Raw genomic sequence first — 17,809 nt, forward strand, 5'->3', positions numbered from 1 at the left:
GGTCAGAAACCGCCGGTTTCGTCAACGGTTTTCTGACAAAAACCGGCAGTTTCTGACCCGGTTTCTGAAAAGGCTACGTCTAGGCCGGTGGTAGCCTGAAAAGGTGTCGGAACCGGCGAACCGCCGGTTCGGAACCGCCGGTTACGGTTCGCAAATTTCATGAACCTGAACCGGCCCGTCGGAACCGCCGGTTCCGGTCACGGTTCGGAACCGCCGCCGACGGTTCCGGTTCCGGTTCGGAACCGCCGGTGACGGTTCCGGGCCGGTTCAGCCGGGCCGGTTCGGTTTGGTGATGTCTAGATCTGAGTAAGAAGCATTGAGAAGCAGTCAAGTGAATTCTACAATATTTGAGAAGTAGTATCACGAACAAATTTTGTGTTTTGACGACAAAAGCATTTCTTTAATAGGTTATGTTGTTGCAAAATTGTTCTTAATGGGAGGAGGTTATCTGTTGCTCTCTTAAGTTGCACGATGTCATTGCTTTGTCTACAATTAAAGTTGGGTATGTAGCATTAACAAAAACAAATAAACAAATAGTGTGGTTGCATAATTTTTAGGGTCAGCTTGGAAACGAGTATAAGAATAATGCTCTATCATAATAACGGTCGAAGTGCTACAACCTTGGCAACAAATTCGACGTTTCATTCAAGGACAAAACATGCTGAGTTGAAATACTATTACATATGTCAATTTTTAGAGGACGAAAAACCTTGCAAATAGTAAATTTTTTTGAAAATGGCCTTGAGACTTAAGTAGAGAAACTAAAATTTTGAAACTATTGAGTTTAGAGAAATCAACATACATATATGGATTGGAGTGCCCACTCGCATTTAATGCTATAGATAAATTCCCGCTTGCCCTACCATTTCATATTCACACCAAGGCCATCGTTTTCAATTAATGTATGGATCAATAAAATTCATTTACTAATGCGATATTGATTTATTAATTTCAGAAATATTATGACTACTTTCATAGCACAAATGCCATTTTTTTTTTCAATTAATGAATTTTGGTTTGCTCCCACAGCCCCACTCTATGTATGCAGTATTTCACTCAAATTCCCGCTTGAGATGAAAGCAGATATAAAACACATGGACGAAACGTCGTTTTGCCTAACAATATTTAAACCATAAGTTTTTAAATCTGTTGTCACGTGAGCATTGCAAAAAATAAAAGATGGATGTTTGTAAGGTCATCCACAATAGGCGCCTAGCGACCGCCCAGCCGAGCGCCGGCGCTGGGCGGTTCGCTGGGCGATCTATTGCAGCCGCCCAGCGGGCGATTGGAGAGAGAAACCGCGCAGCGCTGGGCGGTTGCGTGGCGCTGGGCTGTGCGCTGGGCGGTCCGTTCGGCGCTATTGCAGCGCCCGGATCGCCCAGCGCACCGCCTAGCGCGAAAAAATAAATTTTTTTTTTCGAAACACTATATATACGCGCTTTGTTCGTCATTTTCCCGTATATGTCTCATAAATTAAATTTCGCATATTGTGTGATTGTTAATTATTTCATTTTGTATATATTTGTTAATAGTGATGTGGATAGTATTATTAATGTTTCTCGTATATGTCTCGTAAATTAAATTCCGTATATTGTGTGATTGTTAATTATTTCATTTTTATATAATTGTTATTAGTGATGTGGCTATTGATGTGGCTGGGCTATTTATGATGTGGCTAGGCTATGGTTGGGCTATTTATGATGTGGCAGGAGGATTTTTAGTGCTGATGATGTGGCAGTGGCTAGGCTATGGCTGGGCTATTGCTGGGCTATTCCTATTGTGGATGGCCAGGATTAATACTTTTATAATTATTTTTATTTAAAAAAGTAAGTAGTGATAAGAATTTGACCATTTCTTGCTCCGTATTAGTATGAACAAAATTAAAATCTTTTTTAAAATAAGCTTTCTAGCTTAGCCAAACAACTCCATATGTCTTTTTAGCGCATAAAATAAAAAAAAAAATTAACTTTCTCTCTTCGTCTAGGGTTAACTAGTCGACGAAATACACTGTCGATAGATTCTAAAATGGCGATAAAGAAAAGCCCTCTTTCTCCGCCGTTGTCTCCAGCGACTTTGTGATCGACAAACTCAGGTGAATTTATCTGTAGCTTCTGTGATTTGTTGATGTGAAAATGACAATGTGAGCTCTTTCTGGTCTACACTAGCAGTGGTAGCAAATCGAAGAAAATGCTGCAATAGTTGAATATTTGGCTTTGTTGGTAGTATTTATTTGTAGGGCTCACGATTTTGTTTCTGAATTAGGCATAGGATTGTGTTATGATTGACCGACTATGTCTTTGATTTGGCAGCATGAATTTTGAATGCTGAAATTCCTGCTGTAAATAATGGGGAATATGAGGATTTGTGTGCAAATGAAATGACTTCAAGTTTGTTAAATTAACAAGTCACTTGAACTCTCTAAAACTGATCATGTCAAGTAAATTGGATTTCTGGAACTTGGAATTTAATCATAAAACATAGCCTCATCATAAGATTGTTTGCTCTTTTTCTAGTGTTAACATTGCCATTAGATGATGAAAATGTGTTGGAGATAAAAGAAGATACTCTTTATTGTGGCTAGAAAGGAGCCTTGTAGCTTTTGTGTTTTAGCTGTGAGTTATTTGTTCAGGGTTCGAGAGGTTTCTATAATTATCTACACTATTGTATTGAACAATGTGCCGTATCTGAATGAAAATTGAGAATCAGAAATCACGGCTCTGATTCTCTACATCTCTTGTTAACTGGTTTGTTACTAACAAGCCACAGTTTAATCCCAATTTGGCGTTGCTGCTCGTACTTATTCATAGGGTTTATGGATTGGTTTCTGAATTTGGTCTCTTTAATGGTTAGAATACTTGAATTGACTGCTTATGTGTTTGATTTGGCAGCATGATTCTGAAGTAGGCTAAAGTTCCTGCTTTAACTCTCGAGGAGGATTATGGTGATAGATGGATGAGACTGATGTGGAACAACGATCTTTTGACGCAAATATTGATCCTGTTACCTGCAAAATCTGTTACCCGATGCAAGTTGGTATGCAAACATTGGCTCTCACTCGTCTCTTCTGAGAAATTCTGCCATCTCCACACCCTGCACTCCCCAAAGCTGCAACCGTCTCTTCTCCTGAATCCGAACCTGAGGAATCCCAGCTTGCAGTTCTTTAACTTCAATCCAATCATGAATGGCGAGAAGCTGATGATACCTTACACCTTCTCTTTTCCAAACCCCATCATCATTAGTTCTTGTAATGGCCTGATGCTGCTAAAATCTCACCATAAAGATGAGAGTTTCCATGTTTACAATCCCACCACTAAGCTGTCAAGAAAGATCAGTGTTACTGATACTTATAGTGACAATATTGTGGCGCTTGCATTAGCTTTTGATCCTTCGAAGTCGCCCCACTACAAGGTTGTTTGCATTAAGTCAACCTCAGAAGATCGTATTCATCCTCTTAAGGTAGATACTTGTGCGATCGAGGTTTATGACTCAGAGAGTTGCGTTTGGAAGCTCAGGTTGTGGTTTGTGTTTCCTGAAAGGCTTGAAATGTGTGGTGGATACGGGGGTGTGTACTGTAATGGCTCGATATATTGGGATATTTTGGATGCAGTTGTCTACTATGATATTGCCCAGAATGAATTCGAAACTCTAGATATGCCTTTATATGCACCTTCTTACCGGCAACATATTCTACATTTGGCTGACTCTTCCTCTCTTCTGCAAGGGGCAAATGGTCATCTATACATATCTAGATTGTTCACAAAGGCTAACAACTGTCAATTGATTCAGCTGTTTGAGTTGGATATGCATGATCGTCGTTCCTCTTCGTGGTTCTTGAGGTACGATGAAACAATCCCTCACCATGAACACATTTCTCCATTTAATGGCTATATTGAACAATTGAGATTCATTAAGGGATCATACGGCACAGAGACGTGCAGTGTACTGTCTCATATGTATGGGAAGATCAGTGTCTATAGTTTCCTCGACAAGAGCTATAAGTTTCTCGTTGATGTGACAGGCCCACCATTCAACATTCAGGCCAATTATGGGGGTCCTCATATGGAAATATATGAGTTTATTGAATGTTTAGCTGTGGTTTGAGGGATGAGATGCAACTTAGACTACTTTGATGATATTACTATGTGACTCTATGCTGAAGACTTTTAGTTAGGTATTTTAATGCAACTTTTTCTATGTTATCTTAGCGTTGTGTTTATGAACAATCTTTATTTGAGCTACTGATCATGCATCTCATGCCGTCCACGAAACCTTAAACTTTGGAGTCAAACTCATCAAGTCAGTTCATTTCCAGGCCAAGTTGTATGACATAATACTCCACCCATCCACTAATAATTTTCTCAAATATTTGTCTCAATTACTTTTTGCTATTTTTGGTGATTAAATTTCACATTCACTAACTTTTTCTGATTATATTTTATTACTTTCATGCACAAGATTTAATAAATTGATGATTGAAAGTTAAATCAGGTGAAAATATAGTATGGAAAAAGAATGAAGTAAAGGAGGGTAAAGTAATCAGGTGAAAATAAAGTATGGAAAAAGAATGAAGTAAATGGGATAAAGTATAAGAGAATAAAGTTTTAGCAAAAAAAATAGTGAAAGAAGTTTGGGACGACCTGAAATGGAATATGGTGCAAGTAGCTTTGAACTGAAGTGACATATAAATGTATACTCACATTCTACTCGCTTTCCTTTATAGTATTTTTAAAATCTGAGCCAAGTCAAAGTAATATATAAACTATTTAACATATCTCACTATTAATGAGTCATATTTCTTTTTCTTGTCGTCTCATTGTAAATGTGTCATTAGTCTTTTTAGTAATAAGCAATATTTTTATTCTCTTATAAACTATTTTCTATCCTATTTTATTCTTTTTCTCTTTTTTCTATTTTATTTTTTACATAATTTATTCTGTCCATATTAAATTTATTTGAATATTATTTTTTGAAATTCAGTGCTCAAAAGAAGTAATGCCCCAGTTACCAAGTAAGTATGGAAGAAGTTAAGGCAAGTAGCCAATCTTTTTGCAAGCCCATTTGTAGTTTTGGGTCTTCCATATCTATATTCTCCGTCTCATTTTAAGTGATACATTTATTATTTTTAGATATCTACTTCTAATTTTGTCTGTCTTTACTCACCTCAAAAAAATATATTTGTATAAAATTACTCGTCAAATAAGAAATTCTCCATTAGAGTGCGTCATAGGCTCATCAATTGCACAATTGGGCTTAGAAAACAGTTTTAAAATTCTGGTCCATTAGTTAAATGTAAATTATTGCAAAAAAGTCATGATTTCATATAAGAAATAAAATTCAATTTAGATCATTAAATTAGAAGGAAAAAAAAGACAATATTAATGTTAAAAAATTTAATATGTTTTGAATTGTAAATTAATATGTTCAACTGAATTGAATAATAATTGGTTTCATATTTTGGTGTATATGTTGATATTTTGACTATATACTACTCCCTCCGTCCCCGATTAATTGTCACTCTTTGACCGGACTAGAGTTTTAAGAAATATAAAGAAAAGTTGGTTGAAAAAGTTATTGGAATGAGGGACCCACTTTTTTATATTGGTTTTATAATAAAATGTGAGTGAAGTGAGTTAGTGAAATGTGGGACCTACTTACCATTTATGATAAAAATGAAGTGTGACAATTATTGAGGGATAAGCCGAAATAGAAAAGAGTGACAATTAATCGAGGACGGAGGGAGTATCTTTTTTAATCAAATTAAAGAAATTGAAAATGATATAGTGACACGTGGCATAAAACAGATTCCATACTTTATTCTCTGGTTATGAAACAAATTAAACATCATTGCCTTGAATTTCTACTTCAAAAGATATGTTTCATTAATTGATGTTTCACTTAATAATGTAGTAAATGAGTACTGTGTTTGAATCTCTTTAAAATTAGTTTAGCCAAACAAGTCCTTACTTTTGCGCATAAAACTGAAAAAATGAATTGTAATGGACCAAATGAAGCACTGTGTTAGCATCTCTTTAAAATAAGTTTAGCCAAACAAGTCCTTACTCTGTGCATAAAACTAATAAAATGAATTGTAAAATGAGGGATTGTGATTAATTGTTAACTAATCATTTAATTGTGAACTACAATTAATTTAAGACTATGAGATTTTAGAAATCTCGTGGTCTATAATTTGCCATGTGTAATTTCGTTTTTCATTTTTTAATATTAAAAAGATAATAGCAATTATCCAATTTAGGGTTTAGAAACACAATGTCAATATAGTGTATAAAATACATCAACACCAAGACATGATAATGTCAACACAATTTCATATTGACATTGTATAAGCATCATGTTGACATATTATGTAAGTTGTATTGATATAAAGCTGTTTCACCAAAAATACGAAAATTCAAAAAATAATTTCAAGCTTTGACTTTGAAACATATGCATGTAGGATCTCGTTGGAATCCATATAAAATTATCTTTAATTTGATATATGTTATGTGGAAAATAATTTAAATTGAAATAGGTATATGCATTTAAAGTTTTGAGATATTTTTAAAAAGTTAATTATAACTAATTTTTTGTTAATTGACATAAATACCATAATTGATATTTTTTTGTCGTTGTATTGATACTCGGACTTGAATGATCTTAGCCTTTGATTTTAAGATCTAATGCATATAATTTAGTTGTAGTTAACAATTTATGTATGAGTTATAAAATATAACACACCCATGTAAACTGATATATTCAATTGAATTGAATAATATCGGTTTCAATTTTAGATATACGTATAGGGTTGTGATCAACTGAGATTTTTTAGCCTTAATTGAGAATTGAGATGCATTATCAGCCACTCATTTTTATTAAATGAGTGGTCCAGAATTTGTCACATGAAAAATATTTTTAGATTAATTAATTATGAAAGGGCAGAATGGTAATTTCATGGTACATTTTATTCAACAAATATTTTTTTTAATTTTATTTTTTTTTAATTATTTTTAAAAAAATTAAAATGTTTTTTGTCAACTACACACATATAATGTTCCGATTTTTTGGCAGGTAGGGGGGTCCAGACCCCTGCCATCACCTTCTTTGATGCGGATTCAGCGCCTCGGTATTTGAAGTCGCTCGTCAGGATGGACCAGTTGGACTATCCGAACTTCAGATTCAGATATCGAGATGGATGACTACTTCACATGGTTCGTGGTTTTGATTTATGGTTTTTTGTTTTCCTTTGGAGTTGGCCAGCTTTTGGCCATCATCCTTGTTGTTATTTTGGTGTATAGCTTTGTTATGTTTGTTTTCTCGTTACTTAGATGGTTAGTACCCGGTCTGTGGGGATACCATAGTAGCTTTGTTAGCTCTTGTGATTTGTATCTTTCGTGCGGACCGAGTCACTTTTGGGCTTGGATGATGTATGTACTTTTGGTGATTTTTGATATATACAGGTTGGGGGTCCGCCTTAACCCCTCGCCGTGATGGTGTTTGAGGAAAAAAAAAACTACACACATATAATGTATCCAAGCCCCCTAGCTCAAGTGGTTGAGAAGGTGGCAAGGATATGGCACCATCCTGGTCTTGAGTTCGACTCTTGGATGGCGCGACTTTGGGATTAATTTCCCTGTGGGCCTGTTCAAGGTTGTTTCCTTGGGGCTTGGCAAGCTTTCGAGCCTGGACGCGTCTGAGGGTGGCGGGTAGTCTACCGGGGCTGAACAGTCTACGAGCCAACATTGGCTAGTTCACGCCTGAACCCGTCGGAGGAAAGCTAAAGTATTCGAGCCACGAGGGGCTGTGGCGGGCTAGTTCGCTTGCCGAATGTATCTCGAACTCCTATGTATGAAAAAAAAACTACACATATAATGTCAACTACATATACAATTCATGTCAACTACACACATATAATGTCAATTATATACACAATTTATGTCAACTATACATATATAATGTCAACTATAAGTTGTTAAACATTTGATGTGGAGGCTATTGACATTTGATGTGCAGGCTATTGACGATAATACCCCCGAGTTGACATAATCTACTTGCAGTTGACATTTCAAAAATGTTGTGGATGAGTGGCTGAAAATGCATCTTAATTTTCAATTAAGCTAAAAAATCTCAACCTAACAGGACCCTATAAGTAAGAGTACTTTTTAAAATAAAATTAAAGAGAAATTGAAAAATGTTCTAGTGACACATGGCACAAACCAGATCACATATTTTAGTCTCTATTTGTTTTCCTACTATTCTATTCTCTCTTATTTTTCTTTCTCTTAACTTTTTTTTTATCTATTTACTTAACACACTAAACATTCATTTCTTAAAATCCATGTCAAAAAATTTTGCCTCAACTATAAGGGAACGGAGGGAGTAATTCCTAAAATATCATGTCGTTACCCAAAATGTATCATTTATTATGAGACAAGGAAGTACTACTCCCTTCCGTCCCAAGATAAGCGAGTCATATTCTTTTTTGGGATGTCCCACTATAAGTGGGTCATTTCTCTTATTTTATTCTCTCTTTACTTCTTTATTTTCTTTCTCTCATACTTTACTCTCTCAGCTTTAATTATTTAAATATTAATTCCTTAAATTCTCTGCCCAAAAAAGTGCTTCACTTATCTTGGAACGATGGAAGTGGAGTATTATTTATCAACAAGTAAGAAACTCATGCATTACTAGCTAAGTATGGAAGAAGTTTAGGCAAGTAGCCCATCTTTTGTAAGCCATTTGTAGTTTTGGTCCTTATATATATATATATATATATATATATATATATATATAGAGGATTGTATTCAATGTCGAACTAATTTTAAAGACCGAACTAGAGAACAAATCCCATCCACCTATTTGTGGAATCTAACGGTCCAATACTATCAATTAAATTTGATTTTTAATTCAATTAATCTTACAAAAGGGTTGTTTAGGAACTCCACTAGTCACGCAGTTATTTTGGTAACTTCATTCATGCAACTTAATTATGGAAAATATATCTGCATCTTTTTTATGTGAATCACGATCATTTAGAATTGAATCACCAATCTCTCTACATAAATTAAATCTGCAATTCCACCCAGTCACAATATTCAACTACAGTCTCTACTGTTTCTTCTTATTTGTTATAGATTGATTTGGTTGTATGGATTCTTCAAACACCATTACGCCTAGGATGCAAATCACCAGAACATCAATGGACGACTCGAGCAATCATTCTCCAACAATTGAATTTTCTCCGAAGCAGCAAACATACTTGGAACTACTTCTACAGAAAATATTAACGACAATCATGAGACAATATTCGATGAGTTACAATCTCCGGTTGGTGGCTCGCTTTTTTATTCTGATTTCGAATCTCCCGAGAATGAAGAAGGCGATCCATGTCAGTTATATCGATTTTAATCAAGTTTGTTATGATATCCTGTTTTTGAATGCTTATTTTAGTGATTGGTGTATTAATTTATTATTTTGTTCGTAGCAGTGAATTATTTTTCATACCGAATGAAACTTTTTATCGTCGTAATGAGCTAGTTTTCATTTTGTATGGAGTGTGTTATTCTATGCAAAATCTGTTTATCATCTCTGATTTATTATTATTTTTCGCTTAGTTTCAATTAATCTGTTTTTATATGCTGTTGGGATGAAACCTTTTAGTTATTTTATGTTAATAAAATCATTATTATGTGTTAGTCTTATGAAAGCTTTTAGTTAATAATGTGAATATTTATTCAGTGTTCTTATATATTGATAAACTGAAATTTTTTTAATTTTTCTTTTTTTTTTTGTTTTTATCTCAGTGTCATATATCCCTGAATGTCCTCCCCAAATGGTTCAGGAAGACGGCCTCTCACACGCCTTGAGCAAGCTATGAAGTTGAAGGCGAAGCCAAGTCGTAAATGTGCCGAATGCGGCGAGGTTGGTAACCATGATGCCAGAAATTGGAAAAAGATTAAGGAGTAGCACACAAAAAAGTAGTTCATGGTCCCTTTTGTTACTATGTCTTGATGTAATGTCTCAGTTTTTGAACTTCTTTATTTTTTACTTAGATGAATCTATTTTTTAGTTTCAATGAAACTGATTTCATAATAAATGAAATATTTAGACTATTCTTTTTATGGTTTAGGTGGATGAACGAATCTAACTGTATGATGAATATTGTTTTATACATAATGATCTCTTTATGTTATTTGGTTTATTTATGTTTTATTTATCTCATAAAATATTTTGTTCATATTATAGTAAATTTAATTAATCTTATAACCATATTTATGCATCCAGCAGCATAATAATCCCATAATATAATCTACTCATTATGTACTGTAATCTTTTCATCATGTAATCATAGTACTTTATCTTATAAAATTCTAATAACTGCACTTGACCATATACTAGTATTGATTAGTTTGAGCTAATAATAAAATCCGTGGAAAAATTTGTGCCATTCCCAAATTATTACATCACTTCTTCTTTAGGTAAACTGTTATCATTTTTTCTAACATCAATGTCCATGTTTCTGCTTGCCTCTGCGTAGTATCCTGTTGTTATGCGCTTGTTGTTGAGGCATTCTGACTGGATATTTATTCATCAAAGCTTAATAGTATTTGGCTCTCAAGCTTTGCAGTACTCATTTGCTTGTTTTTTATCCCACAATTCCAATATTCCACGCGCTCGCCCTTGTATGTTTCCATGTGTCTCATCGGAAAGACACCACAATCTTCAGCATTAGTTGTTGTCCTCCATGGCATTGCCATCCTCTCTATTCTGGCACCTTCCCCAACAAACTTTTCATCCGTTCCCCTATTTCTCTTCGATCCTAAAATAAAGACTTATGGTCAGTATGGATAATCATACAGAATGTATTACAATTATACGTTAATAAAACACACCTTTGGCATTTTCGGCTCCCGAAGTAGGATCATTATCGGCTTCTGAAGTAGAACCTATGTTCCCATCATTGTTTATATTGTCCTTGCCTTTCTGTACTCTGACGTTGTTCCGTTTAGACCTCCCTTCTTCATTAGCTCATTCTTGATCAAATTTTGAAGCTCCTAAAAGTATCAGATAATAAACATTAATGTAAAACCACTTCATTTAAACATTAATGTAAAACCACTTCATTCCCAAACCACATATGTGCATTTTATCACACCAACAAATTTTCAGTTTTAAATGAAATTAATTCGGTTAAATAATCAGAATAGGAAATTATGTAATCTAATAACCATCTTACTTCATTATATAAAAAATCATTTCACCCCAAAAATTTATCAAATTTCATACAACAAATTACTTACAAGAATTACTTCATGTTATGGTATAATTTATTCATCTTTATACAAGATCACTTCAAACAAAACTTCACTACATATTTGACCAATATCACTCACATGTCTACCTCTCTATGTTTGATCAAACAATTGAGGCAGATTTTCAAGACAGCCGGAAAATAGTGAAGAGGGTTAAATTAAAAGACTGGAAAATGGCTTTTAGGGTTAAATTAAAAGACTAAACTTTGTACAAGACTTCAGTTGTTGTTGACAAGACTTCATCTTATAATTTCATAATACTTCAGATGTTGTTGACAAGACTTCATCTTATAGTTGTATACATTCAGTTCCATCTTTAAAACCTTCATTCAATAAATATCACCACTAACTTGAATGAGTGAACTTTCTTCATGAGTACATATTTAATCCAATATTGAGCACTTCATTATATGCATTACTAGATTCACCTTCACACGTCACTTGATTATACATTGTGATAAATCCAGAGCATCATACAGTCAAAATCAACTCATCAACTCAAGTTTATAATGAATGCAGAACTGATAAGGATACATACATTACACAATACAACAATTTCACTTGATTGAGGAAAAAAAATACTTCACCGGATTTTGAACATATTTCATCTTATAATTTGCTAAGTTCAGTTACATCAGACAAACATATTTGATCAAACAAATTCAATCAAATTTGAGGGAAAAACAAGAACTTTAATCAACTAAATTAAACAAAAATTAGTGAATAAAAAGTAAATTCCAGAATTGGGATTAGCTCATCTGGAAGGTTTGGTTCAATCGGGTTTGGGGCGGACCATGTTTTAGGAGGGCGTCGCGGTTTACTTGTTCCAATTGAAGGTCGTGGTTGTACTAATTAGAAGAAAAATGAGAATTTGAAAACAAAAAAACTGAAGTAAATTACTGTAGTGAACTAATTTGTGTCAAAACAGATTTAGAAAACACAATATCTGAACTAAATTAACAAATGATCTGAACTCACCAGCACCGGATGAAGTTCTGGAACGCAACATCTGCTCATCTACAACCAAAATGTTAGAGATTAGTTTGTAAAGATTTGGCAGACTGTAACAATTGTGAAGACAACAAATACCATTCAATTTTCCCCGCCTCGTGTCCACCATGGTGATAATAGGCGCACGGCTAGGGTTGAGCAGAAAGATGGAATGAGGGAAGGCGGCTGGAATTTTGCGTTGCCGCGTTGGGGGAGAAGAGAGTGGGGGAAGCTGAGGGGTGGGGTTTTTTTTACCCTAATTCATTTACCCGTGATTTAAGCAGAATCAGTTTACTGTGTTTGACTTAAGTTATCAAATGACTATGCTACCCTTTGGCTGAACTATTTCAATAACGGGATGAATATTGCTTAAAGATGAAGTGAGTTAAATCTCTTCCATCAAAATTTAGATCTAATGGTCAGTATTTAGTCTCTAGTTCTACATTAAAGAGGTATTATGCATATAAGGGGACCATATATATATATATATATATATATATATATAGGAAAATGATCAATACAAAACTTGATCTCAATACAAAATCCAGACCAAATCCTGACCATGAGATTTGACAATCCAATGGTCAATAATTAAACAAAAACACGGAGGGTCATTGTAAAGCAGTTTTAGGTCATATTATAAACTTTGGATTTGAGGTCATGTTAAGATCATTTCATGTCATCCTTACTATAATGACGTAAAAATAAGCTTACAATGACCTAAAAATTACTTTTGTATGCTTGGTTCTGCATTTTTGTATTAAGAATGCTTTTGCATGGATCAAAACCCTATATATATATATATATATATATATATATATAGGGGAGCGTTAATCTCCTTTTCACATCTTAGATCCTTTTTCCTTCTTAATATTACGCGTTAGATCTAAGGCATCAACGGATCAGATTGATTCTATAAAACTGGTTCCGTGTTGCATTATAGAAGGTGATTGTATGCATTACAGGGTTATTATTGACATTTGACGGAAAAGTAACTGCCACATTTTGGTATCTGCGAATAATGCACCACATGGTCACGAGTAATGCATATAATTGACTATATAATGCACAATATGTGAACTGCAATGCATACGAACAAGATGTGCTGTGTTATGATGTTTGACACACGTTTCTTGTTTCCCCTAAGGGTTTAATAAGCTTAGGGGCTAGGGTATAGTACGTAGACACGTATGTAATCTTCACATGGTAACGAGTAATGGATATAATTGACTATATAATGCATAATTTGTGAACTGCAATGCATACGAACAAGATGTGCTGTGTTATGATGTTTGACACACGTTTCTTGTTTCCCCTAAGGGTTTAATAAGCTTAGGGGCTAGGGTATAGTACGTACGCATTAATAACAAATTATAAAACGATACGAATAATTCATCAAATTGTCACGAGTAATGGATGTTATTAACTATATAATGCACAATATGTGAACTGCAATGCATACGAATAAGATGTACCATGTTATGATGTTTGACACACGTTTCTTGTTTCCCTAAGGGTTTAATAAGCTTTGGGGCTAGGGTATAGTACGTAGACATTACTAACAAATTGTTGTTATTGGAATATACGTATGTGCATTATTTGGTTTAGGTAGTGCATTATGTAGCTGTTAATTATCATTATCTCAGTATATTATGCATTATTAGAGGTATTGTGTATATGGGTTAATCAACGGATTGAAGATTACATACGTGTATTTAGTAATGTCTACGTACTATACCCTAGCCCCTAAGCTTATTAAACCCTTAGGGGAAACAAGAAACGTGTGTCAAACATCATAACATGGTACATCTTATTCGTATGCATTGCAGTTCACATATTGTGCATTATATAGTTAATAACATCCATTACTCGTGACAATTTGGTGAATTATTCGTATCGTTTTATAATTTGTTATTAATGCGTACGTACTATACCCTAGCCCCTAAGCTTATTAAACCCTTAGGGGAAACAAGAAACGTGTGTCAAACATAATAACACAACACATCTTGTTCGTATGCATTGCAGTTCACAAATTGTGCATTATATAGTCAATTATATGCATTACTCGTTACCATGTGAAGATTACATACATGTCTACGTACTATACCCTAGCCCCTAAGCTTATTAAACCCTTAGGGGAAACAAGAAACGTGTGTCAAACATCATAACACAGCACATCTTGTTCGTATGCATTGCAGTTCACATATTGTGCATTATATAGGCAATTATATGCATTACTCGTGACCATGTGGTGCATTATTCGTAGCGGTTTCCAGCCTAGATTAGATTACTATTGTACCCTCATAATGCATAAAATAGGACAAATAATGCAACACGAGATTAATTACCCAATGTTGATCTTGACCGTCCATTTCTCTAATCTAATGGCTGATATTAAGAAGGAAAAAGGAGGAAATATAGGAAAAGGAAATGAATACATCCCTATATATATATACTCAACCTGTCTCACTCTATGGGATGCTCCCTCCGTCTACAAAAAATAGACAAAGTTATTAGTGACATAGTTTTAATGCATAATTGGTAAAGTAAGAGAGAGTGAGAGAAAATGTGGTGGAAGTGGTATTAGTGGATTGTGGGATACACATTTAGAATGATGTATATGGTTAATATATTGGTTTAAAACTTTTTATTTTTAGAATGATTCTTTTTGGTGGACGGCCTAAAATTGTAAAACTTGTCTTTTTTTTGTGGACGAAGGGAGTATTTTTTAAAATATCTATTTTAATGGATATATTTTTTAAATTAGAAACATCAATAAGTTTACTTATCCTCTTTTCACTCAAAAAAACAAACCACATAAATTTCCACATTTTATAAGAAATGCTCTATCTAGAGTGCGTCAAATAAAGTGGAGTAGTACTTCAAGGCTCATCAATTGCTCAATTGGGCTTAGAAGCAGTTTTTTTATATTTTTGGCCCATTAGTTAAATGTAAATTGTTGCCGAACGACACTGTCCATTTGTCCTACAATTACGTTAAAGAAAACCCCAATTTCTCCGCCGTTGTCTCCGGCGGCTTTGTGATCGACAAACTCAGGTGAAGTTGGTTGCAGCTTCTGTGTTTCGTTGTAATAGATGAATATTTGGCTTTGTTATTAGTATTTATTTGTAAGGTTCAAGAATTTGTTTGTGAATTAGGCATAAGATTGTGTTATGAGTCATGGCTAGAGTACTTCTCACTTGTGTAGCCTGAGTTTGCATTAATCTATTCTGTTTCACTCTCTTTGTTGTGGCTGGAAAAGGATCCTCTTAGCTCTAGTGTTTTAGCTGTGGGTTATTTGTTCAGGTTCAATAGGTTTCTATAAGTATCTACACACTGTCGTATTGAACAATATGCCGTATCTGAATGAAAATCGAGTATCAGAAATAATGGCTTTGTTTCTCTCTATCTCTCGTTATTGCTTTCTTTCATTAATTCATATCCTGATCTTGTTGGATTGAGGTGTATGAGATAGAATCTAGCACTTGGCAGGCGACAGCTCATACTTATTCGTAGGGTTTAAAGATTTGTTTCTGAATTAGGTGAAGGATTTCTTTTATGGTTTAAATACTTAAATGGACTGCTTTGATTTGGCAGCATGAATCCGAAGAAGGCCAAAGTTCCTGCTGTAACTCCCGAGGAGGATTATGGTGATAGATGGATGAGACTGATCTGGAACAATGATCTTTTGACGAAAATATTTATCCTGTTACCTGCAAAATCTATTATCCGATGCAAGTTAGTATGCAAACATTGGCTCTCACTGGTTGGTCTCCTCTGAGAAATTCTGCCATCTCCACACCCTGCGCTCCCCAAAGGTGCAGCCGTCTCTTCTCCTGAACTTGAACCAGAGGAATCCCAGCTCGCACATCTTTAACTTTGATCCAATCATGAATGGCGAAAGGCTGATGATACCATACACCTTCTCAGTTCCAAATCCTATAATCATCTGTTCTTGTAATGGCTTGATGCTGCTAAAATCTCACCATACAGATGGGACTCTTATATGTTTATAATCCGACCACTAAGCTGTCAAGAAAGATCAGTGTTACCGATTCCTATAGGGACAATATTGTGGCACTTGCCTTAATTTTTGATCCTTCGATGTCGCTCCACTACAAGGATGTTTGCATTAAGTCAACCTCAGAGGATCGCATCATCGTCTTAAGGTAGATACTTGTCGGATCGAGGTCTATGACTCGGAGAGTTGCGCTTGGAAGCTCAGTTTGCGATTTGTGTTTCCTGAAAGGCTTAAATTGTGTGGTGGATACGGGGGTGTGTATTGTAATGGCTGGATATACTGGGAGATGTTGGATGCAGTCGTCTACTATGATATTGCTAAGAATGAATTCGAATCTATATTAAAGCCTAGTTATTCATCTTACCAGTACCAGCTAAGAATGGTACATTGGGATACCACTTACTGTCTCCATGAGGCAAATGGTCGTCTATACATATCTAGATGTCTCACAAAGGCTAACGACTGTCTCTCAGTTGAGTTGTTTGAGTTGGAGATGGGCGAAGGTCGATCTTTGTCGTGGTTCTTGAGGTACTATGAAACAATCCCTCAACATGAACCCACCTCCCCATTAAATGGTTATATTGATCAATTGAGAGTCATTAAGGGACCATACGGCACAGAGACGTTCAGTGTAGTGTATCATATGGGCGGGAAGATCAGCGTCTATAGTTTCCTCGACAAGAGCCATAATGTGCTCGTTGATTTGACTGGCCAACCGTTCGTATGGGGTCCTGAGTTGAAAATGTATGAATTTATTGCATGTTTAGCTGTGGTTTGAGGGATGAGATGCAACTTAGACTTTGATGATATTACTATGTGGAAAGGCTTTATGCTGAAGAATTTTAATTAGGTGTCTGCTAAGTATGTCTTAATGCTACATTTTCTTTATTATCTTACGTTGTGTTTATGAACACACTTTATTTTCTGACGTTGTGTTTATGAAAAATCTTTATTTGAGCTACTGATCATGCATCTTAAGTCGATTAAGTACGGGATTTGTTAGTTCGAAACCTTGAAGTTTAGAGTCAAGCTCATCAAATCAGTTCATTTCCAGGCCAAGTTGTATAACATAGTACTCTCTCCGTTCATGAATAATTGTCTTATGATTCATTTTCTGTGAATATTACTTTTGGTAAATGAACCATACATATTCACTTACTCTTTCTACTAATTTTTTATTACAAAGCTAACAATCCTTTCATCCCAATAATTTTTTGATTTTCCATTGACATTTTACTTCATTCATTTTTAACTACTTTTGTGCATGCAATTTAAAATATTGATATTTGTAAAGGTTAACCGAAATGAGAATAAGATATAAAAAAATATATAAAGTAAGAAAGGATAAAGTAGAAAAAAAAATTTAAGTGTTTTGCCGAGCCATAAGTTGCTCGTTAATTTGATTGCACTCTCTCCTATTGCTGAAGTAAAAAAATTCTCTCATCTACATATCAAGTTGGCATGTGAAATTATAGTAATATTTTGATAAGTG

The 17,809-nt window shown here is 34.7% G+C and overlaps 2 protein-coding genes across 3 annotated transcripts; both read left to right on the forward strand.

Annotated features, from left to right (window-relative positions):
- The first annotated feature begins 1,917 nt into the window (after window positions 1-1,917).
- On the forward strand, window positions 1,918-17,245 carry LOC121758213 (F-box protein At5g07610-like). 2 transcript variants are annotated; one of them, XR_006041378.1, is made up of 4 exons: window positions 1,918-2,092; window positions 2,889-4,188; window positions 12,365-12,369; window positions 17,115-17,245. XR_006041378.1 is itself a non-coding variant. In XM_042153633.1 (2 exons), the coding sequence occupies exon 2, from the start codon at window positions 2,953-2,955 to the stop codon at window positions 4,099-4,101; it is 1,149 nt and encodes a 382-aa protein (XP_042009567.1). In that variant the 5' UTR covers window positions 1,918-2,092; window positions 2,889-2,952; the 3' UTR covers window positions 4,102-4,204. The 2 variants fall into 2 exon arrangements, 1 of the variants encoding a protein (XP_042009567.1); XM_042153633.1 differs by lacking the exons at window positions 12,365-12,369; window positions 17,115-17,245 and having other exon boundaries at window positions 2,889-4,204.
- On the forward strand, window positions 15,895-17,095 carry LOC121757416 (F-box protein At5g07610-like). The gene is made up of 3 exons (XM_042152968.1): window positions 15,895-16,062; window positions 16,290-16,465; window positions 16,546-17,095. Exons 1-3 carry the CDS (start codon window positions 15,895-15,897, stop codon window positions 17,093-17,095), a joined length of 894 nt encoding a protein of 297 aa, XP_042008902.1.
- Window positions 17,246-17,809: the final 564 nt, after the last annotated feature.

The sequence above is a fragment of the Salvia splendens genome, chromosome 12 (genome assembly GCF_004379255.2).
Source record: "Salvia splendens isolate huo1 chromosome 12, SspV2, whole genome shotgun sequence".
Lineage (NCBI taxonomy): Eukaryota > Viridiplantae > Streptophyta > Magnoliopsida > Lamiales > Lamiaceae > Salvia > Salvia splendens.